Source organism: Herpailurus yagouaroundi, unplaced genomic scaffold, assembly GCF_014898765.1.
Source record: "Herpailurus yagouaroundi ecotype Mexico unplaced genomic scaffold, PumYag 202, whole genome shotgun sequence".
Lineage (NCBI taxonomy): Eukaryota > Metazoa > Chordata > Mammalia > Carnivora > Felidae > Herpailurus > Herpailurus yagouaroundi.
The window spans coordinates 15968426-15992472 of record NW_024412433.1 but is presented as its reverse complement, the minus strand read 5'-3'; the positions used below and the strand labels follow the sequence as shown (position 1 = coordinate 15992472).

Sequence of the window (24047 nt, the reverse complement as noted above, 5' to 3'; positions counted from 1 at the left end):
CTGAACACAAAAAAGAACTCATAAAAAGCCCTGTATCAGACTAAATCATGAGGGTAACTACATTTCTTGAAAATTACAGTGCATACATGGAGAAAGAGACAACTATGATGTAGAGATTGATATAAATGATTTATTTTTCTTTCCATGATTCCATTTTACTGCTTTTAAAGAACAGTTTTTGTGGCCCCTGGCTGGGTCACTCGGTTGGGTGTCTGACTTCAGCTTAGGTCATGATCTCACGGCTCGTGAGTTCGAGCCACGGCTCGGAGCCTGGAGCCTGCTTCGGATTCTGCGTCTCCCTCTCTCTCCACCCCTCCCCTGCTCATGCTCTCTCTCTCTCCTTCAAAAATAAATAAACATTAAAAAAAATTGAAAGAATAGTTTTAAATGTTGCTATAGACTGAATGTGTCCTCTCAACACTTAGATGATGACATCTAATCCCCCAATGTGATGGTATTAGAAGGTGGGGCCTTGGGGCCTTTTGGAGGTGATTGGGTCATGAGGGTGAAGCCCTCATAAATGGGATTAGTGATCTTGTGAAAAGGGTACCAGAGGATCCCTTCCCTCTTCTGCCAGGTCGGGACACAGACAGAAGACAGCCACCCACGAACCAGGAAGTGAGCCATCACCAGACAAGGAAACTGCCAGTGCCTTGATCTTGAATTTTCCAGACTCCAGACCTGTGAGAAGTACATGGTTGTTGTTTATAAGATGCCCAGTCTTTGCTGTTCTGTTGTAGCGGCTCAAACTCACTCTCAGTGTAATTGAATGATCATGAAAATATATCGGTACACTTAGTTAAAGACTGAAGACAGGGGCACCTGGGTGGCTCAGTCGGTTGAGCATCCGACTTCGGCTCAGGTCATGATCTCACAGTTTGTGAGTTTGAGCCCTGAATGGGGTTTGCTGCTGCTCAGCGCAGAGCCTGCTTCCCTGCTTGGGATCCTCTCTCCCCCTCTCTCTCCGCCCCTCCCCTGCTCGTGCTCCTTCTCTCAAAAATAAAACATTAAAAAAAAAAAAAAGACTGAAAAGAATATGCAAAGCTGAAAATGTCTCTTATGTTGGTGGAACAACATATTTGTCAAACGTTCTCCAGAGTTGGACTATGGTCTTTATTGTTTCAGAACTGGAACCAAATTGAACTGATAGAACTTGTTTTATTATAGAACAGCTTTATTACTGTCAAATATGTATAGTAACTTCAATTACCAACAAATAAAACGTTGCCAGGTATAAATTTCTATCAGTCTTTTAAAAACAAAAGACACGTTCCTCTGAATAATAACTACCATATAACTTTGTTCATTCTTTTTTTTTTTTTAATGTTTATTTATTATTGAGAGACAGGGCGTGAGCAGGGGAGGGGCAGAGAGACAGGGAGACACAGAATCCGAAGCAGGCTCCAGCCTTTGAGCTGTCAGCACAGAGCCCGATGTGGGGCTCGAACTCACAAACCTCGAGATCATGACCTGAGCCGAAGTCGGACGCTTAACCGACTGAGCCACTCAGGCGCCCTTAACTTTGTTCTTTCTTTAATGATTCCTGTGCTGATCTCCAAGACCTGAGCTTTTTAAGTAGGCTGATTACATCGGTATAAGCATATTTACACCATAATTTTTTTTTTTTTTGGCAAATGTTTTCTTCGGTTTTAACACAAAGGTATACTAAAACTTAGCTTTCATCAAATAGTCTTACAAACTACATCATAAATTCATCCATAGATGTATTTATGAGCTTCTTTAAGCAGGAATCATGGTTTGTTTTGTCTTTTCAAGCTCCCCAGTCCTGGGAACTAGAGTAGATTCGGCGAATTCCCTGAAGCCCTACACACTCTCAATATTTTTCCACTCGTAAGACACCGTGCACGTTATATTATCAGCAAACTATAAGCACTAAAATACTACATAAAATTCTATAAAATGCTGTAGAATTTAGTGCTGAACTCAATTACAGCTGAAAACAAGTGAATCTCTTGTATTCAAGGCGCAAAGAACTGTTCGAATGCTTCATAACAACCAAGCATAAATAGTAAGTGACGATTTGGTTCCGTTCAATAAACGCGTCAAGCAGGTTGACAGCGAACAAAATAAAGCTGGAAACGCAAAAATAACCGAGCCGCTGGCCTTGTCTTCCAGAAACTTAAATTGTGGAGGAGATAGACAAGTTTAAAACAGTTATAAAATTATATGGGCAAGGCTTATATTCCAGGTTTCTTGCTATGATAACTATAAAAGAACATGGTCCCTTTCTTTTTTATGTCCAGCTTTTTTTTTTTTAATTTTTTTTTTTAACGTTTATTTATTTTTGAGACAGAGAGAGACAGAGCATGAACGGGGGAGGGTCAGAGAGAGGGAGACACAGAATCTGAAACAGGCTCCAGGCTCTGAGCTGTCAGCACAGAGCCCGACATGGGGCTCAAACTCACAAACTGCGAGATCATCACCTGAGCCAAAATCGGCCGCTTAACCGACTGAGCCACCCAGGCACCCCTTTTACGTCCAGCTTTTTAGAGTGCACACGACCATCCTGCTTAACCCCAAGAAGTCGATCCTGTGACTAGATTCCTCTCACCCGTGTGTCCCCGGAAACTCTTGGCCGATGACTACCTCTCCTGTAAATCTGATCTGCCACCTCAGTCAACCCTCTGACTTTGGGAAGGTGCTGTGCATGACGCCCCTTACCCTCCCCATATCAGCAAACAGTATTTGCTTGTGTGTCCCCTTAGCCCCAACTTGGGCATGGACCCTTCCCTTAATTCCTTAGGATGACAGCTAAGGCCTGACTTCTGTGGAGAGCTGGGAACAACGGGAAAAGACGACAAAACAGAGCACTCAAACCTAGGTGCAATTTGTGGACCCTCCCAGATCCCTCGCCGTCCTTCCCACCCTGCTCTCCACGTAGCAGGCTGCTATCCGGGCCCACATGCGTGGCTCCTGCACCCTCTGGCTTCTAACTGGGTTCGGCCAATGGGACCCCCAGGAGGAGTTGGGAGAGACGAGGAAAATGAAGCCAGGATATTTTCCCCTTGGCTCCCTCTCCCTCGCAGTTGCCTCTGGATGTCTGTGTCCTTTCAAGAGCCATCGCTCTCAGAGCCAACCGTTCTACGTGACGCTCTCTTTCCAGGTTCCAGTAAGTTCTCCCTTCCCGTCCCCTAGCAGCTCTCCTGCTCTCCCCAGGTTTCCACATAATCCCTTGTGATTGCCCTACACCCTCCAACTTTATAGATAATCTCCTTATTGGGAATCCTTCTCTAAATTTCCAAATTCAAGTGTGGCATCTGTTTCTGTTGACTGAGACAAAACCATGGTTGCCTGAGAGCACAGCCCCCTCCCCACCACCCAAGACCCAAACGTTTCCAGAAGGACTCTCAGCGTGCCACTGTGCTTTCGGGAACAGTTGACTTCTCTCAAGCAGGCCTCTGCTGCTGTAAGCCCAGAAAGAAATAACTGGTCCCCTACAAGTAAATATAACACGCAAAGCTGCCTAGTTTCCCGACATCTGTACCTCCACCTATATGTTCTTTATTCCCCATCGCAGAGAGGATATTTGCTCCCTTCTATGTGACCAAGAAACCCAATAGGGTGCATTTGGGAAGGGGGAATGGGTACAATTTGTCCAAAAAGAGAATTTAAACGCGGAGCTTAAAAAGGAAGAAAAGTATTGCTTCCCATCTTTGCCCATCAAGGTTGAGCAAAGAGATCTTGGGGCCCAAACTCAGCGGAGCACCCCATTACACACATTTGGATAATTAGTCACAGTGGATCGTCTCAGTCAGCCTGTAATGAAAGGTACTGCAGGTTCCAGACCTGCGACAAAGAACTTTCCACTGATGAAAATGCAGCTGGGGGCGCCTGGGTGGCGCAGTCGGTTAAGCGTCCGGCTTCAGCCAGGTCACGATCTCGCGATCCGTGAGTTCGAGCCCCGCGTCGGGCTCTGGGCTGATGGCTCAGAGCCTGGAGCCTGTTTCCGATTCTGTGTCTCCCTCTCTCTCTGCCCCTCGCCCGTTCATGCTCTGTCTCTCTCTGTCCCAAAAATAAATAAACGTTGAAAAAAAAAATTAAAAAAAAAAAAAAAAGAAAATGCAGCTGGACCACAAGAGTTGGCATTACACCCCTCCCAAGCTTTTGAGGATCTGTTTAGAAAGGCAATAATCGGGGGGTGCCTGGGTGGCTCAGTCGGTTAAGCAACTAACTCTTGATCTCAGGGTTGTGAGTTCAAGCCCTGTGTTGGATTCCATGTTGGACGTGACACCTACTTAAAAAAAAAAAAAAAAAAAAAAAAAGGCAATGATCATAGATATGTGTTCCTTCTCCCCCAAGTTTCTTATCAGGCTCCCTAGGTAAAAGTCTCTCAATCCATTATTAAGGAAAAAAAGTAATTGCTCATTTAACCTAATCTCCTATCCTTTGAACTCTATAAACTAGGGACTCCCAGAAGGCTCTGGCTTCTTTTGTCTGGAGCCCCCACAGCTAACATCATATAAAAATGAAACTAGGGGTGCCTGGGTGGCTCAGTCAGTTAGGTATCTGACTTTGGCTCAGGTCATGTTCTCACAGTTCGTGAGTTTGAGCCCCGTGTCAGGCTCTGTGCTGACAGCTGTTTCAGATTCTGTGTCTCCCTCCCTCTCTGCCCCTCCCCCACTCATTCTCTCTCTCTCTCTCTCTCTCTCTCTCTCTCAAAAATAAATAAACATTAAAAAAATAAAAATAAATGGAACTGACATGCCCTTTGACACTGCATCTGCCCAGTAACTTCCTATTTCTCCTTAGATATTCTGCCCCAGGGTCCCTTCCTCTGAAAAGTATACAATGCCAGGCGGAGTGATGCCCCGTCTCCTGGCGTTCCCACACTCACTTTCCCTTACGTATCGCTTTGTGTCCCAACACGTTATTTACTGAGCCAGCTAATTCGGAGCTGGGGTCCTCTGGAAGCAGGGACTGTCTTACTTTCCATTAAAACCCCACTGCCCAGCATACAGGAGGAGCTCGGTAAGTATCCAACAAATCATTTAATTAGGAAATAAAAAACACTACCTCCCTCCGTCACTCTACAAGTAGTGAAAAGAACCGGCATTTGTGGGTTTCTGTTCAATGCTCAGGAGCTCAGGAGCTCGGCGTCCCAGATGAGCGGGACCAAACGACAGTCATGTTTTCGGTCCCATGATTCAAACTCTCCCGAATGCCACAGGATCACAAGAGCCTGGGGCACAAGATGTCAATGCACCACTTGGGGAAAAGCCCCACCACTACCGATTGTTGTGTGGTGATGTCCAGCTGGAGAGGTGATGGGGTCATAACACAATGCCAATCAGTGATTCCACACGTTTCACCCTCATTTATGTCGCCCAACTGCCGCCTCTCTACATTTTTCCCTCTGGTTCAAGAACAGGGGGAATATAAGGCTAAGGTGACCTCATATGCCAAAGTGACCTCCCTCGGCTGTGCTGTGAAGAATGACCCTGACCGTAGCTCTGAGCCCCAGAAAGCCCATCAGCCAGTTCCCTGGTCGAGTGTGGCCAAGACTTCAATCCAGCCAAAGGCTTCTCTCTGAGCTCTTGCTTCATCGACCCTCTCTCTGCCCATCTCCGTGGATTCTGAGTCACAAGGCTGGGTAGACCCAGCACTACTTTTTAATAATTAGGTTATGGTACAGGTAGGTGTGAGAACCAGTGCCATCAGCCATCAACCAACTGGCTCTTTCACTGCCTTGTGCCATCTGCCTCGGTCAGAAACACCAGAAAGATGACTCTCGAGTGACTTGTTAGACCCCTGACTCCCGCTCCTTCCCTAAGCTTTTCTACTAATCCAATCCAAGATAATCTGTGTGCCTTTTTGGTCTTACATTAGCCACCTAGCTGGTCCCGCCCGAAGGATTATTGCAATATCAGACTTGTTCACCCCACTTCACACACCCTCAAGATTGAGCTTCTTCTTCAGATCAGGTCAGGAGTACAGTACAAGAGAATCGCTCTTCATTCATTCATTTATTCATTTATTCATTTACTCAACCGGCAGGTACTGAGTACTCATTATGGGCCAGACATGGTGCTAGGCTCTTGGGATTCAGCGGCCGGTGATACCAAAGAGTGGATCTATGAGAAACAGACTAGTTTGTATCACCAGCATTGACAAGAAGGCTGAGCCTAGTTCTGTTTCTTTCTTCTCTCTCACATATTATCCAACACTGATTCCAGACCCAGGAGTGCTTGTCTGGGGCTGAGGTTGGCCTTGTAGATCTCTTTGCATAAACCCTGCTCCTTGTCACTTGCTCTGCTCCTCAGTGTTCAACACCAGCTCTCCTTATCCATAAATAATTAAACACCAAAAATCATTTACTCAGGATGAGGCCCAAGCCTGCGTCCCCAAATAGATTTCCTTTCCATAGACATCTTGGTTCTAGCTCCATAGAGTAATTATGTATTTGGAGGATTGAGTCGTCCATCATATGTCTGCACAAAGGGCATCAATAAATCTATCCCCTCCCCCCATTTCAGACTCTTTCTAAACTCACACCCACGAGCTAGTGACCTTGTCCCTCCCACTGGTTCTATTGCCAGGACTGAGAAGATCCCTCCGAACATAGGATGTTCCCCCAAATACCCAGCGCGTGTGAAAACCCCTTTCCAAACTGGACTAAAACAATCAAGTTTGTTCCCATCGCAGATGTGAAATATGATAGCTATTCCTAGGAACATTGCTGCCAAGGAAGGAATGACTCAGCAACTAACATTCCTACATCCGTTATTTAATAATTTGAGGTTCTAATGTTCAGTTTTTCCTTGTAAGTTTTCAAGCTAAACTGTATTACTATACGAACTACAGGAGCAGGGACTCCAACGAGTGGTCAGGACCGAGGGGAGTCAAGTCCTTGCTCCTCTGGAGATGGATTGGGTACAAACAAAAACACATAAATACGTCAGGGAAAAAAATGATTTCACAGAGACTTTCAACGTGAGGAACATGAGCCGAGCAAGAGATCTCAGAGACACACAGAAATAAGGGCGTCAAGAAGCGTATCAGCAAGAGACGTGAGCGACACACGCCAAGTTCTGAGATTGGGAGGGAAGGGAAAGTGATGTGAACGATCAGGTTCTGTCGTATAATCCCACCTCCTGGAACTTCTGCTCTCATGTCCTGGGAGTGAATCATTATTATTTTTTTTAATACCTGCTTTCAGCTTGAGTTTGGCCCGAGGGTAGGTTGACGTAAGGAAGTGAGGACTGCGAGCAGGATTTGGAAAGGTAAAATGAAGACGGGTTCTGCCACCAGGCTGAGCAGAAGTCAAAGCCTGCTTCTACTGCTCTGTGTATGACCTCGGCCCAACTAATAAACAGCTCGAGGCCTCAGTTTTATTTATAATTTGGGGCTAATGATGCCCACCTCACGGGATTGCATGAAGATTAAACAGGATAACAAAAGTGGTAAAGATGACCTTCCTACCCTGTTCTTGAAACATTTGGGGGGGGGAGGGGGAGGGGGCGCTGGGTGGCTCAACGGGTTAAGCGTCTGACTCTTGGTTCCGGCTCAGGTCATGGTCTCACGATTCGTGAGCTCGAGCTCCGCATGGGGCTCTGCGCTGACGGTGAGGAGCCTGCTTGGGATTCTCTGTCTCCCCCTCTCTCTGCCCCTCCCCTGCTCTCTTTCTCTCTCAAAAATAAATAGGGGCGCCTGGGTGGCTCAGTCCGTTAAGCATCCGACTTCGGCTCAGGCCGTGATCTCACAGTGCGTGAGTTCGAGCCCCGCGTCGGGCTCTGTGCTGACAGCTGGGAGCCTGGAGCCTGCTTTGGATTCTGTGTCTCCCTTTCTCTGACCCTCCCTCGTTCATGCTCTGTCTTTCTCTGTCTCAAAAATAAACAAACATTAAAAAAATTTTTTTAATAAATAAACATTTAAAAAAATTTTTTTGCAGTAGATCATTGTCTCTTTCTTTCTAAGGTTTATTTTTTTGAGAGAGCGAGAGGGAGAGAATGTGTAGACAAGTGGGGGAGGGGCAGAGAGAGAGAGAGAGAGAGAGAGAGAGAGAGAGAGAGAGAGAATCCTAAGCAGGCGCCAAGCCATCAGCGCAGCTCTCACAAACCCTGAGATCATGACCTGGGCCAAAATCAAGGGTCAGATGCTCAGCTGACTGAGCCACCCAGGTGCCCCTGGAAAAGATAACTGTCAAAAAAAAAGAGCAACATACTTGACTGGAAACAAGTGAGCTAAGAACACCTGACACATTTAAAGAATTTGGAAGTTTTACCTCCTGCACTTCAACTCCTGGGGGTTTTAAAAAGACATGCCTTGGGGTGCCTGGGTGGCTCAGTAGGTTAAGCGTCCGACTTCAGCTCAGGTCACGATCTCGCGGTCCGTGGGTTCGAGCCCCGCGTCGGGCTCTGGGCTGACCGCTCAGAGCCTGGAGCCTGTTTCAGATTCTGTGTCTCCCTCTCTCTCTGCCCCTCCCCTGTTCATGCTCTGTCTCTCTCTGTCTCAAAAAAAAAGTTAAAAAAATAAATAAATAAAATTAAAAAGACATGCCTTAGATCAGAGCTGACCAACAGAACCTTCTGCAATGATGGAAATGTTCCATGTCTACACTGCCTGATATAGTGGCTTCTGCCTACATGTGGCTATTGTACACTCGGGACGTAGCTAGTGCAACTGAGGGACTTTTTAGTTTTATTTCCTTCTATTATAAGTGTAAACAGTCATACGTGGCTAGCTGCTTATGGAATTAGATGGCACTCCTTTAGATTTTTCTAGAACTTTCTCTCACACTGGACTTGAGGAGCCAGAAGAGTGACTTTAAGCTCACAGGCTCTGGAAGCAGTGTGCCTGGAATCAAATCCCAGCTCTGCCACTGGGGGATCTCACAAAAGTGCCTTATGCCTCAGTTTCCGCAACTGTGAAAGAGTAATGCTAATGATGCCTGCCTCATATAAGGTATTGGGAGGAATAAATAGATTAATGCAAGTAAGAGTCTCCAAGGGTATTATGACCCATTTACTCAATACTAACAGTGCCCATGGGGCACCTGGGTGGCTCAGGTGGTTGAGCGTCCAACTCTTGATTTGGGCTCAGGTCATAATCTCACAGTTTGTGAGATCGAGCCCCACATCAGGCTCTGTACTGACAGCATGGAACCTGCTTAGAAATCTCTTTCTCTCTGTCTCTCTCTCTCTCTCTTGGAAGGCGGGGGGTGGGGATGAAGGAAGACAGAAGAGTGAATGAAGTAGGCAGTAAGGTTTTTCATGAAGAGTGAAGACAACTTCTAAAATAAAATAAATGACACAATATGAAAGCTCTCAATAAAAATTTCAGCGGGTGACCATTGAAGATGAAGACAGAGAATGTAGTCTGGAGGAAGACACACTCCCAAGTGGTAGTTGAGGAATTCGATCGCTTGGAGAACCACAGAGAGAGAAAAGAGGGCAAAGGCGTCTACTTAAACACCACATATACAAAAATAAAACCTTCAGGGGCGCCTGGGGGCTCAGGAGGTTATGCATCCAACTCTTGATCTCCACTCAGATCACGATCTCATGCGTCATGAGCTCGAGCCCCGTATTGGGCTCTGCACTGACAGCAAGAAGCCTGCTTGGGATTCTCCCTCTCCCTCTCTCTCAAAATAAATAAATAAACATTAAAAAAAAAAAAAAAAAAGAAACCTTCCGTCATTTAAAAAGTGTGCTCAACCAAGCTTGTTCAAGACAATACAATTGTCAGGTATGTGACCCTATCTGTCCATGGTATAGTCTAATCCAAAAGTCACCGTTGTCAGTGAAGTGTGTGTTGTGTGGACTTCCCATACCCGCATTTTTATTAACCCTACAGTCACCAATTCCCCAAAAAAGCAGTATTGGGCAAGTTTTCATAACTGTTTATTCATTATAAATAGTAAATATTTACTGCACTTTTTACATGAAAGACATTTTTACAACACATCGTTGTTGGTTGAGGCTGCGACACAAAGCCCATCGCCTTCTAGGACCAACGTATGAACTACTCTGGAACTACACCTAATCTCACTAACCGACTACATCATCATCCTTAACTCTAAAGGGAATGTATCTGTGCCTACCTCGCTCATGGTTCCAAGAATAGAAAGAAATAAATAACACTGCCTTCCACCTTCTCGTTCCTCGTAACATCTCGAAAAACAAATTTATTGACATTCTAAAATGTCACCACACAAACGTATGTAAACCTCAGTTCCTCTGGTCTTTTAATGTTGGGTATCCTTGTATAATTTAAAAGTACATGAGAGCCACGTGGACATTTCTGTTCTTGCCCTGCCTTTCATAGAAAAGAGAAGAATGTAAACGTCGTCATGTTAAAAGCATTATTCTCGAACACGGTCTCTAGTCAAAAGGAGCAAGCCGGGTGTTGGTTGTCCATTAAATGGCGAACATCATGCATTCTACCGCAATGAATCATGGGCTGCGAAAATAAAGCACCTGCAAAAATAGAGTTCTGATTCTGTTTCTACGGGTCTGGCCACTGCCAGAGCATCCGTGAGGTACACAGTATTGCACACCGATAAGCAGCTGTGGGAACGCACGTCACTTCTTCTCCACCACGCCCTCCCCCCAGGTTGGCCAGGTTGGCTTCCAAACGAAAACGAACTGGGAAGATGTCACATACCTCTCCCCACACCAAGAAAGAAAACAAGCTTTCCTTCCTGTTATCCCATATCCTGTCAGCAAGGCTGCCCGCCCGGGACATTATTTATTGACAACTGGGTTACAAAGGAGGGTGAGATCACAAATAATTTATTTGGGAGGTCCTTTACATCTAGTCTAGCTTCCTAAAAATGGTGCCACTTATGTTTATATCGATTTCCAGTGTGTAAAGGTCAAGGATTCCTCCGTTCCTGCTTCGTTACGTGAGCAGTTTTAAGATCGTAGAAGTGTCAGCATTGAAACATCAAACATGTCATACTTTAGAGTACTTTCTGACTTTACTTTAGAAACATCCTGCTTGCCTGAACCAGTCCAGATAAATCTCACACACACATACACACACACACACACACACACACACACGCACACACAAATGGAATGTTTTAGCTCCTTGATCATCAGCACAGAAGAGTTGGGGTATTTGATATGTAGCCATGTTAAATCATTGCCTTCAAATGTTGTGTTTGTCTTTTTACGGTTCCAGGCCTTCCTTTCTTCCATCGCGTTTGTCCAACACGTTCAAAAGAATTTGAGACCAACTACCGGAGGGGGGGAAAAAAAGAAAAAAAACCACTCTTCTTGGTCTCCTGTCGAGACTGCCCCCCAAAAAGCTGTTTTTGTTTTCTGAGGAGATTCTTCATGTGTAGGCTGGGGAGACCGAAACAAGGCCAGTTCAAGCTCCAAGTGGACAGTTCACTTACGCGATATCAGGCTTGAGATAATGAAAGGCACCTGTAAGGAAACACACACAGCTCTTTAGGTCACGTTGGGACAATTCACAGCAAGAGGCAAAATCAGCTACAGGCTGACGATGTCATATTTCATACCATGGTATCAAAGGATCGAGACCAATATTTTTATTCCCGGGACAAGTTTGACACAAGTCTGTGTCCTTGGGATTATACCCCATGTGATCCTTGAGCTGACCTCATTAAGAACATGTGTTTCTAATGCCAGGGGTTATTTCATTTTGGCCAACCCTCGTGTTTTACCTAGTGGCAATCAGGTTTCACATCTCAGCAATTAATAACCGCAAGATGTTGTTGACATCAGTTAAGAAAATAATTAGACAAGGGAGCCCTTGCCGGGACAATCGGCTGGCTTTGCCACAACATTGATACTGGGATATAAGGCCTAATGGTGCCTCTGCTCCCCCCTCTTTCTTAAGGAAGGGTGGGGACTTTTTGCCCTTTCAGGAGGAAATCCCCCCCAGAAAGACCAAGGCTTACTTTGTCCATACTGCCCATATTGGTAGCCGGTGACAGGGTCCATACTGTAGCCCGTGGTGCTGTAGGTGGGTGGACAGTAGGACTGAGACGTTGGCAGACTGTCCAAGCTCTTCATATGGTCTAGTCTCTGACTGCAGCTGGCCGACACCGTGGTGGTAGGTTCCAGGCCCCCGGTGAGAGGGGAGAGAGCATAATCGGTCTGGGGCTGATGGGGTACACCACCGTGGTTGGTCAGGAGTCCCATTACCTAAAGTAGACAGGCAGATTGGGAGGAAGTAAGAATGCAGGGCAGACCAGATCAGAGCCGAAAGCTGAAAGCATCACCGGAAAGGTCCCTTTTTTATTTCTTCGGAAATCTGCTGTTATAGGGCCTTCCAGAAGACGAGGACTGCAAGGCAAAGGGGCGTGGACACTGCCTCGTGCGCAGTGATAACATCTGACTGCAGTTTCAGAAAAAAGGAAGGAGGGGGGAGGAAGGTGTAGGGGGGAGCGGGGAGGGAAAAGAAAAAGAGGTGGAAAGAGAGACTCACCATGCCTCTCGTGATAAAATCGGACTAGAATTTCAAAGAAGGGGAAAGGAAGGAGGGACACAAGGACAGAGGGAGACATTATATCTGTTCACGTAGAGCACTGGCTAATCATAGATTACATCTGGAAGTTTCACATGTGATTTTTTTTTTTCAACATTTATTTATTTTTGGGACAGAGAGAGACAGAGCATGAACGGGAGAGGGGCACAGAGAGAGGGAGACACAGAATCGGAAACAGGCGCCAGGCTCTGAGCCATCAGCCCAGAGCCCGACGCGGGGCTCGAACTCACGGACCGCGAGATCGTGACCTGAGCTGAAGTCGGACGCTTAACCGACTGCGCCACCCAGGCGCCCCATCCCATGTGGTTTTTAAACACACGTTTGCTTATGTTTTTTAAAAAGCTCAGTGGAGTCCAATGAAATCCTCGTTGTGTATTTTCAGATGTCTAGGTCTACTTTCATAGCGTTCCCTCTCCAGAAGGTTCCTCTCCCTAACGCGGCCATCTTTCAGTAATTAGAAATAATTACTCTCTCCCCGATGTTCCCAAGCCTTGTATTCATCCCTCCCACTGCGCGATCATGACTTTGCTCACCTACTTTGAATTATGAGAGTTTTGAGGCTAATAACCTACTTACCTTTATAGTCCTAGAACCTAACTTGGTACTTGTCACATATTAGGTACTGAGGGAAGGAGGGAGGCAGGGAAGGATGGATGAATGGAAGGAAGGAAGGAAGGGAGTAGTAACCAACTGCCTCCATTACCTGCCTTTTCACTTCTTCTCTAAACATTTCATATATAAGAAGTGTTAATGGGGTGCCTGGGTGGCGCAGTCGGTTAAGCGTCCGACTTCAGCCAGGTCACGATCTCGCGGTCCGTGAGTTCGAGCCCCGCGTCGGGCTCTGGGCTGATGGCTCAGAGCCTGGAGCCTGCTTCCCATTCTGTGTCTCCCTCTCTCTCTGCCCCTTCCCCGTTCATGCTCTGTCTCTCTCTGTCCCCAAAATAAATAAACGTTGAAAAAAAAAAGAAGTGTTAAAAGGAAAGAAAAGGTGGAAATGCAAACATGTTCTAAAAAGTCCATTCGGTGTTGTAAATAACCCTGGAGAGCAAGAGAAGTTTAAAAAGAAAAGAAAAGAAAGAAAAACCACCTTGTGGTAACAGAATGACTTTCAGATGCGCATGGGGAAGCATTTCGCAAACTCAAGCTCGCTGACCCTTACAGCCCCTTGTGATGGAAGTTAAGTGGCTAATTAATTTGGCAGCTGGAAAACTGCCACCCGAGAGAGGGAGGGATTTTTCTCGGCTGCTCTGATCTAGCAGCCGGGGTCAAGAAGCAGTTGCAGAAGAAATCCGGTACTGTGTGTAGAGCCCCCCCCCCAAAATATTACCTGTTTCCCAAGTATTTTAGTGTAGGAGCCCACAACTGCAGGCAATGCCATTATAGTCCTGTTGTGTCAGGGCGCCCGGGTGGTTCAGTCAGTTGAGCATCTGACCTCGGCCCAGGTCATGATCTCGCTGTTCATGAGTTCGAGCCCCTCATCGGGCTCTGTGCTCTGCTGAGAGCCTGGATCCTGCTTCAGATTCTGTCTCCCTCTCTCTGCCCCTCCCCTGCTCATGCTCGTGCACTCTCTCTCTCTCTCTCTCTCAAATAAATAAAAACGCTTTAAAAAATTATTTAAAAGGGGCGCTTGGGTGGCGCAGTTGGTTAAGCGTCCGACTTCAGCCAGGTCACGATCTCGCGGTCCGTGAGTTCGAGCCCCGCGTCGGGCTCTGGGCTGATGGCTCGGAGCCTGGAGCCTGTTTCCGATTCTGTGTCTCCCTCTCTCTCTGCCCCTCCCCCGTTCGTGCTCTGTCTCTCTCTGTCCCAAAAATAAAAATTAAAAAAAGTTGAAAAAAAAATTATTTAAAAAATATTCCTGTTGTATCTGAGGAAGAAATTAAAAGTACAAATAAGGGCAGGAGGAGAGAGTAGCGATGAACCCCAAGCCCCATCTCTGGCCTCGTGCTGTCCCCCGAGGTAATCCAGACCACAAAATCCTGGATGTAGGAGCTCCAGCAAGGGACTACTCTTGCATCCCAGAAAAGGCCCTAAATTAGATTTCAAAACCGAGGATGCCACAATCCCCTTTGGGAGAGGTCTGCATAATCCTCATAGCCAAACAAAATCTTCCTGAAATGCAGCTTTAAACAGATCTATCTTCAATTAGCCCCATGAGACAAAAGGGGGGGTCTGCTTACCACCTTCTATGGATTACCCTTTCTTCCTGTATTTTAACAAATCACCGATTTCCCTCACCTTTTCCCTTAAGAGCTATTCTCTGTTTCCTTGTCTGCCTTTCATTTGACTTGTGTGTGTGAGCATGTGAGAAGGGGGGGGGGGGGGGCCAGTGTGCAGAAAGGGACACAGCAATACCCAAATTTTTAAAGATGTTCCAGGGGCTCTAAATTTCCTTGAGTTATGTAGCAGAATCGCTTTTTAAAAAGCTTTAAAAACTACATACATTTTAAAAAATAATCATATGTGACAGAGGATAGTTTTACTTTACTGGGCATTTGGAGCAAACGAAAGTCACAAAATAAAGAATCAGTCGGATTCAGAGCTGCAGTACGATAGAGGTCTCTAGAACATGGGGTTCTCATGGGCCCTACCCGACGCCGTTTACGGTCAGTTGATTGCTTCATTTTCTCCTTCTAAAAACTGTGAACATAACCCAGAATGCATTTGAGTTATTTCCTGAATGTTCTTCCACCTGCATGGGTTTTTTTTTTCTTTTTTTGCCTTTGAGTTGGTGTAGATGATTTTACAGTATATGTTTGGAACATTCATAAAAATGCTATTGACAGTCTAGTTTATTCAGTATTTTGTTTCAGCCCAAATTATCCATTCGTGTCTCTTAGAAGAAAAGGATCTAAAACGGAAGTCTTTCAGTGCCAAGCACATCCCTTCAAATCATGGGTATCTGGATGGGGAAAATAGCGATATGAAAAATGTAACTATTTCAGTGAAAGGGGGGTAAGGACACAGGGCACAAATACTTTACTGCAAAGAAACTGTGCTGAGTAAAAACAAGTACTTAGAAAAAGCCGTTTGGTAATTACATGAATCCAGAGAAGAAAAATGGCCAATGACACTGGGTAAAAAGGAAATACATTTTAAACTAAAATAGCATCCCTTGTGAAAATACTTACTTGTAGTTAATATTATGTTATGATATTATATTATAATTACAAATATAATATATATTATATATTAGTATATTATAAAATATATAATATTAGTATATTATAATTATGGTATATTATAATTATGTTATATTATAATTATGTTATGTAATTATAACATATTAATATTAATAAATAGTTACTATTATGTCACTTCAAAGGAGAAAAGGAGTACTCTATACACAATGAAGGTTGAGGAGTGAGAACGAAATGTTATTCAAAACACGCACACTCGCCCATGAGGTATCCTGTACATTTTTGTGATAAACTTTTTGTTTCATCCTCTGCCATATATTTCTTAGTCTGCATAACTTTGAAAGCGGTAATAGTGTTGTCCATTGGAGAAAACCTCGAAGATCCGAAAAGAGAAGAAATGAGTCCTTCCTGTAAGCAAAATTCAGCTTACGTTGTTCAGGGAGAAACTTTTTGCAGTTCTGAATTTATGAAATACTTTAGGACAAGACTTAAATCTAAGACCTAGAAGTATATCTGCAGGAGGATGGAGAAGATCCAGCCATATCTGCCAGAGCCGTTTTCCAGGGCCATTGGAAAGATAGTTCCTTAAGGTTCCAGGCACAGCGTCCTTAAGATGTTGCAGAGCATGACCCGGTCAGGAGGGATGGCTGCTGCGTAAATGGAACAGGAAGGAATCCGCGCTGGGTCTTCCTATCAGTATTGCCAATGTCACACACAGAAAGCAAGTGACAGCTTCTGCTTGAGCAAGAGCCCTTCGCTCAGCAGTCCAGGACTTGTAGTGGCCAATGTGAAACACTTAAAAGGACCAGAGCCCAACTTTGGTCTTCCCTGATAGAGCCTAAGAGACATACATTTTCCTACCAGTTCTTCTTTCCACTGTGATGGTCACATATGGCCATCATTTCTTTCTCCAGAATTATTTAAGGATGGGCAAGAGGCACTGGCCCAAAATGGACACTAACAAATAATTCTAAACTAACATGATTGATTTCAGGATTTCACATGGAGAAAACTTGAGACATGTACATCTTTTCAAATAACTTCTCATTTGAAAACTGAAGAGGAGGTCTGTGTCGGGAAGTAAAATAGTGAATATATCAAGGCAACATGCATTACTTTCCCCTAACATAATTTAAAACCTCAAATCTCTATGGAAGGGTCCCATTACACTTTCATGTACATTTCTTTAAAAGCTATTTTGTATTTCATGTGGTTCAAGAGAAGCTATGGAAATTTCTTTTTGTGCTCCACAAAGAAGTTGGTAAACGAACTTCTTAGAGCTCCCCCAATATGGCTATGGAATGTCTTCTAGCCATATTTTCTTTCTAAGAATATTGTCACGATTTCTTTTATACATGTTTTTCCTACAGCAATTTGTCATTTGAAGCCTAAAATAAAACCTCCATTTGTTGCAAAGTGGGGTATGTTCCCCCCTCATAAACCATTGGTGAGCTATTTCTACTACAGGACTGGCATTTTTGCTAATTTTTTTTTTTTAATTTGGAGTCAAGGGAAGAATAATTGCCCAGTTTTCACAAACAATTACAGAGGAAAATAAGTGCACTTGGAACTATTCAGTTCTGTCTACGGAACACTGACCACATTCTTACTAAATGCCACAGAAGCCCAGAAGATACAATGACCAAGATCGCTGCCGTGTCCCCCTGGGACATACAACTCCTTTGAGTCTGAGTACAGCTCCCAGGTGAGGAGTCTGAAAAGGTCTATTAAGTATCTTTCTAAACTGTTACGTCCAAAAACACTTCCCAGACACTGTTTCTAGATTGTTTTAAGGATAAGCTTTTTTAAAAAAAAATTCAAAGCCTTAGAATCATGTGCCGACGCTAATGCTGATTCCTCAGTTATTCGAATGATCAGAGACATTTTCTGAAGATCTCCTTAAAGTCATTCTCCAGGTTCAGAATTCTGACCAGGGTGTTCATATCTTGATTGGAAGATTATACGGTTCAGGAAAAACTAACTCTCGACAATTGTTTCACGACATCTTTCTCTTGAATTAATTTTCCTATTGTAAGATGAAATATAAAAGATAAAAACTATGGGCCAAATGAAGATTTACATTGAAAACAACGTGTCTGGAAAATATTTGTCTTCGCAGGTTACGGTTTTTGCCATCAGCTGAAAGGGCTCAGAGCTCATCAAAAATCTCAAATGATTTAGCAAATTATGGTGCATATCTCGGTGCATCTTTTTTCCTTAGTGGGAATCCTGGTTCGTGTCTTTGTTTTCTTGTTTGTGCCGAACTAATCTTGTGATTTCACATTTAATGATGCACATTTATTTACATTTTAGAAAACTGTCGTGAAATATAGCTATGTAGGCTATAAAGGGGTTTTTTTTAGTTTGTTTTTTTTTTTTTTTTTTAGCTTCTACCCCCCTCCCAAACTCTATATACTGGTTGTATATATATTGAATTTGGCTCTAATTTATTTTCAAAATGAAACAAAAATACTCAAACGTTTAAGAGAGTGTGTGTGTGTGTGTGTGTGTGTGTGTGTGTGTGTGTGTGTGTGTGTTTTGCTAACACGGCTGCTCTGGGAGTCATCTGATGGTTATATTTCAGTGACTGTACCTTTGAGGCTTAAAAAGCCTAAATTTGGACAAGGGAGAACCAGAACATTGCCTTCAGATTCAAATGCCTTAGGAGTTATCCTGCAGTTGATTAGTATCGAAATAATTAGATTTTTGGCCCTGTCCGTTAAAAAGCTGTAAGAGGGAAGTAGCCTGAGGGCAGAGTTTCTTTAAGGTAAGTATGGTGACCTTCTCACCCACACCCACAGTTATGGGAAAGGCATGGCCGACCTTTACCTAACCAGATAGAACACCAGTGCTTATAAAACAGCTACCACATCCTTATTTTTAATTTTAATCCTTAGCTTACATTTTGCAAGGAGCTATGTTTAATGCATGATTCAAAAGTATGAGTGCCGGACAAGTGTGGTTCATACGCTGCGCGTATTTCTAAGATTTTTTGGAAAAGAGCACAGTTTTGTCTCGGATAAACCCTAAGTTCTAGGTGCCCTTTCATCTCCAGCCCTCTGGCCAATCACAGAATAACTTTTGTTTCATCAGTTCTCCAGGGCACCTATTTCTCAATAGAGCTAAGCTGTTAAATTGATAGCAATACTCTTTGGGCCCTGCCGACTAACACTTAAAACCAGGCAAAGACTCAGCACAGAAATGGTTTGCGGTAATGACGTGTATGTGCACACGCATTCACACACACATACACACATGCACGTATACAGTGTTTACTTCTGGCCAATGATGAGCACGTCCATCTAGTACCAACAAAATAAAGCCCATTAAGAAAACGCTTATTCCACCTAAATGAAAAAGTATGCCAGTTAATAACAGTTGGTATTTGACTATGTTAGACCCACCATGGGTCATAATAAAATTCTCATATGTTTTAATTCATTTACGCATGCCTGCATTTAATATGCTTTGTGACCATGTCTACAATTAATATGATTTATGGGAAAAGAACATGTGCAATATTGGGGGGGGGGGGGGAGAGTATAGCGTAGACTTTTTTTCTTCTATGAATGAAAAATATAACAAAACGGCTCAAGGAAAATCGTTGGCTGTTAGCATATTAAGAGGGACTGACAGAGCCCTGAGTAAACTTGAGGGAGTTAATGATATCCTCTTATCTGACCCTGACACATTTGCAGCATGTAATTTACAGAAGCTCTGTCCAGGGAATCTTGACAAATGCTCCTAACGATGTCAGGGCAATGTTCCATTCTAATGGAAAACAGATGTGGGTCAGATACCCTCATTCATCACTTACCACAGAGAGTCTCAAACTCTCTCTGGAAGGAATGGCATTACCTGCTGTTAACTCTTCCCATCACCACCACAGTCCTCTCCAAGGTAAGTACTCAAACCCATCACCGCTTCAAAAACCTGCCTGAGCACATGACTGTAGAAAATCAAACATATATCTGGGTTTAATTTCATGACCACTTCAGGACATGTTTGCTAAATATTCACTGACCCTTTGGGATCTAGGATTCCAAATCACGAAAGCGAAAAGCTCTACACTTGGGTATCTCACAGTACTTCAGAGATTAAAACTTCATCTCTAATTGCCCATAAACTAAACCTGCATTCCAGGAACTGGAGGGCTGATTCACCTTCATAACCATTCATAAATGCAAATCTTGCTGCACACGGTTCACACACACACACACACACACACACACACACACACACAAACTTATAATAAACTTGAAGTCCACGTTGGCTTTTAGAAAGAAGGGCTTCAACTCTGCCCCTCTGAAACCATGGATGTTGGGCTACACTGTATTCTCTTTCCCCCGAGATTTTCCCTTCCCCCCGGTGCTCTAACAACATGGAGGACAGACATTCCAGCCTACCAAGGGAGAAAAACAGTGGCCCATCTCAACAAGGAAATCTCTTCTTCCTTCCAGACCATGTGTGATGTAGGCAAATATTTCTATGGCTGCCCAAGTCCTAAGATGGAGTCCTAAGGCTCCATCTACTAAATGCCTAAAATTACAGAAGAGAAGCTTCCCTACCCTTCTCTTCAAGTGAAAGAAGGTATGTTCTCAGGGTAGAGAAAAGAGCCAACTTAAAAGACCAAGTCATACTAATTTAATGAGTAGATCTCAGGAAGGCGATTTCTATTAACCATGGGAAAGCAGAAGGCAGCCTTGCAAACGTCAAAGAATATACCTTTTAAGAAATGTGTTCCTGCCTATTTCACAGGATTTCCGAGATGCATGGACACTTGCAGCAAGGCCATCAATATGGGACGTCTGAGAAGACAGTCTTCCAAGAACCAGAAGCTACTACCCCACTAAGCTAAAATCCTATGTACCTTAATTCTCTTTCTTACCCAACTCCAGGGACACCGAGCCAACACAAAGATGTTGTGTTGCTCATCTACCTGAAATGTGCTTGTGTACTTTGCGATCATCAATTGGACAGTGGCTATGTCTCCTATTGCACAGGCAACTTGATAGATGCTGGGAACTTATGGGGCCCACAGTGAAACCACTTACATGGTTCTCTGAGCTACAGAAACTAAACTTGCGCCTCCCGATCTTGACTAAAGAGAGTCTTTGTAATTTACTGACTAAAAGACTATTCCCCAATTAGTAACTCAACTACTCAGATTGTCCCTTACTTTCAAAGATCCTTCCACTGTACCTGTTATTTTAGCTACCTTTATCTTCTACTGATGAGAGAGAAGCATAGCGTTCATCAGATTCGCTTATCTTTCCAGTCCCATAGGAGCTGAACCGTAGATTTTTCAAAACGTGTTCATGTCAATATTGTATTTCAATAAATCAAAATGAGAATGAGAAAAGGAACCATTAGGATAACCCTGCCCTTCCCCACCCTAAGGCCCATGGAATGACGGATCGTGGCCCTATTCTTGCTGGAGTGAGTGTTCTTACATTCTTGCGATCTGAATTTCTCTTTAAAAAAAAGTTTATCTAGGGGCGCCTGGGTGGCTCAGTCGGTTGAGCGTCTGACTTCAGCTCAGGTCATGATCTTGCGGTCCGTGGGTTCGAGCCCTGCGTCGGGCTCTGTGCTGACAGCTCGGAGCCCGGAGCCTGTCTCGGATTCTGTGTCTCCCTATCTCTCTGCCCGTCCCCTGCTCATGCTCTGTCTCTCTCTGTCTCAAAAATAAATAAAAACATTAAAAAAAATTTTTTTTTAAAGTTTATCTATTTTTGAGAGAGAGAGCAAGCAGGGAAGGAGCAGAGAGAGGGCGAGAGAGAATCCCAAGCAGGCTCTGCACTGACAGCTCTGACATGGGGTCAAATTCACAAAGGGTAAGATCAGGACCTGAGCTGAGATCAAGAGTCAGACGCTTAACCGACTGAGCCACCCAGGCACCCCGTGATCTGAATCTCTCAAACAAAACTAAGTGTTGTACATTGTATTTCTGGGGACTCTCCTGTCTCAGGCACATGACAATTACTGCATTCTAAGCGGACATCAAAAGGAGTCCTTACTTCTGTACCAGTTTAACAAGAAGATGGAACAGAAGTGAAGACAGTTTAAGCAACGTGCCTGAAGACACACAGCTGATCAGTTTTGGAATCTAGTTGCTTTTGACCTTGAGGCCTTCTTGAGATCAATGGGTTACATCCACACTGCAATCTAGTCACTAGAATTCTCTTGCCTCTCTTTACACCCTTCTCTGCCTTATCTAAACATTATTAAGCAGTTAATAGCTTCTTCCTTAAAATTACTCTTTTGCATGCTACGTTATTATTATACGGGTGGTGGGGATGGTGTGGACAATGTGTCCAAGTAAAAGATAACATCAGACATTAAATAGGAAGAAAATTCACTTGCGGAAAAAAACCAAGGGAGGCGTTTTAGAAATGGACAACTCATGAGCAGATCTCCACCCATGTTTTCTCTCATTTAGCACTTCCTAGGAAGTGTTCCACAAAACCTGGTGGTTTAATACTCAACAAAAGGGCTCCACAGTTGAATTAGAAAACACTGAATTAGACAAACGTGCTTCCATACTGCAAGCCTTGTCAGAGCCTTTAGTAGTCTCATGGGCCCTGGGATTTTGAAAGGTAACACTTATCAAATTGTTGACTCAGAATCCCTTTTCCCCAAACCACTGTTTCAGGGAGCCCACTATGGGGAATGAGCCTGGATTATGAGGCACTGTTTGGTTTCTGGGTGTTCAAAGATGATTATGACCTAGCACCACTCCTCTAGAAGCTCACAGTAAAAGGGGGAATGGGTGCTTTGTTATGTAATACAGCCTGGTAGGTGCTTTAACAAGGTGCAAACACACCGATGTACATCAACAGAGGCTGAAAGAAAAAATTCTGCCTGCGAGAGTCATGGATGGGCTGACACTGAACTAGAAATTTTCCTGTGGAGTCACACATAAATAGAGGCTCACCACTACGGAGCGTTCTTAAATCAGAAGTTCAGTTAAATTTTTTTAATGCAAACTGTCCAAAATGAGACATCAGTTTTGTTTTGTTGTAAGATAAAAAGATATTTCTTTCAAGAACGCCTGCCTCCTTCATTGTTCAGGGTTGAGGTTCTCTCACCAGGAGGAAATACCCCCTTCCAGGTGGAAACACTACGCTGTGTGTGAGTCTACAAAATGCACTGTCTCACAATCTCCCATCGTTCTCATAGGGACAATCAGCAGGAACAGTGCTGTCGCTCATCTCAGCAATTCTGGTTTACCAAACTCCAGCTAAATGTCAAGCGTAATTTTTAAATATCATACAGTACATTGAAAAATACACACCTCTGATGAAACCCAGACTGTTTCGCAAAAACAGATTTCTTTAGAAAAAAAAGAAAACAAAAAATAGTACACAACTAATGACTAAAGCCAGTCTTCTGCGTCTGCACTACAAAGCACACATTCAGCCCCTAATTGAATAAATATGCAAGTATTCAGATTTCTGTAGATATTGCCATTTTGCAAATGCAGTAATAAATTAAAAGCTTTACGTTGCATTCCAACCACATATAAAGGGTTGATTCAGACCAGTGGCCTCACACTAGGACCCAGCACGGTCTTCCTGTGTTTTACCGACGACAAAGAAAAACTTTTTATTCTAGTAGCTCCGTTATAGACCCAGCAACCACACACAATTTTTTTCTCCCCCACAGCTAAAAAAATCCGAATGGGCCTAAAAACCATGGGCGTGTTGCGTTTGATTTGTGCAATGTACAGGAGAAAGCAGCTGATGGAGTTTCTATTTAAATCAACTCAGCAGACACACAAAAAATTTAATTCAGCGAGAAAGGTTTGCTTGTGGCTCATTTCAGTGAGATGATGTAAGATTCAGTCATTGATGCTGCTCCCGCCCTTCTTTCAAAAGGAGATTTTGGCCAAGTAGCTGTTTCTTTCAAAATTCTCCCAATCTGTAACTAACTCAAGAGGCTGTGGCCAGAGCTGACACAAACCAGGGCTTTCCTCATATTCTGTAAGGGTAGCAACCACAGCCTTCGGAGAAAAACCAAAGGCACCAGGTCAATTACATCCTGCACTGAATTCAACAGATGGATTAGCAACGATGTTTTCACCACGGAGAACATCTGAAAACCTAGGCGGGGAACAGAAACATGCACACGGTCAACAGTGATCCTGGTGTGGCTGAAATGGGCTCATTTTTGGTCATAAACATCCTGGAGCCTTCCTCAACATGGGAGGCTTTGGCAGCCTTGGATTTGAGCTCACGGCCTGCTTCAGAAATGAAACAATGAGACTCGAGCCTCGGAAGGGCTGCTGCTTTTGCATGGCATGTCTGTCTCTCCGTCCATCCGAGCTCTGTTTGGACCAATCTCTTTAATCAAAATCCCTCCTCTTTGCTCCACAGGTGACTTTCTAGAAAGTGTAGACAGAGGGAAGCGCCTCTTTGGGACATGGGCTGC

At 44.0% G+C, this 24047-nt stretch overlaps 1 protein-coding gene across 2 annotated transcripts in view; it reads right to left on the bottom strand.

Moving 5' to 3' along the window:
- Nucleotides 1–9843: 9843 nt before the first annotated feature.
- PAX3 (paired box 3) overlaps nucleotides 9844–24047 on the bottom strand; it is a 98360-nt gene continuing 84156 nt past the window's right edge. For both annotated transcript variants that reach the window (XM_040450891.1, XM_040450892.1), the window contains exons 8-9: nucleotides 11891–12137; nucleotides 9844–11393 (exon numbers count right to left, since the gene is read on the bottom strand). In XM_040450891.1, coding sequence (XP_040306825.1) covers nucleotides 11359–11393; nucleotides 11891–12137 — 282 coding nt within the window. In that variant the 3' untranslated portion in view covers nucleotides 9844–11358. The remainder of the gene's footprint in view (nucleotides 11394–11890; nucleotides 12138–24047) is intronic.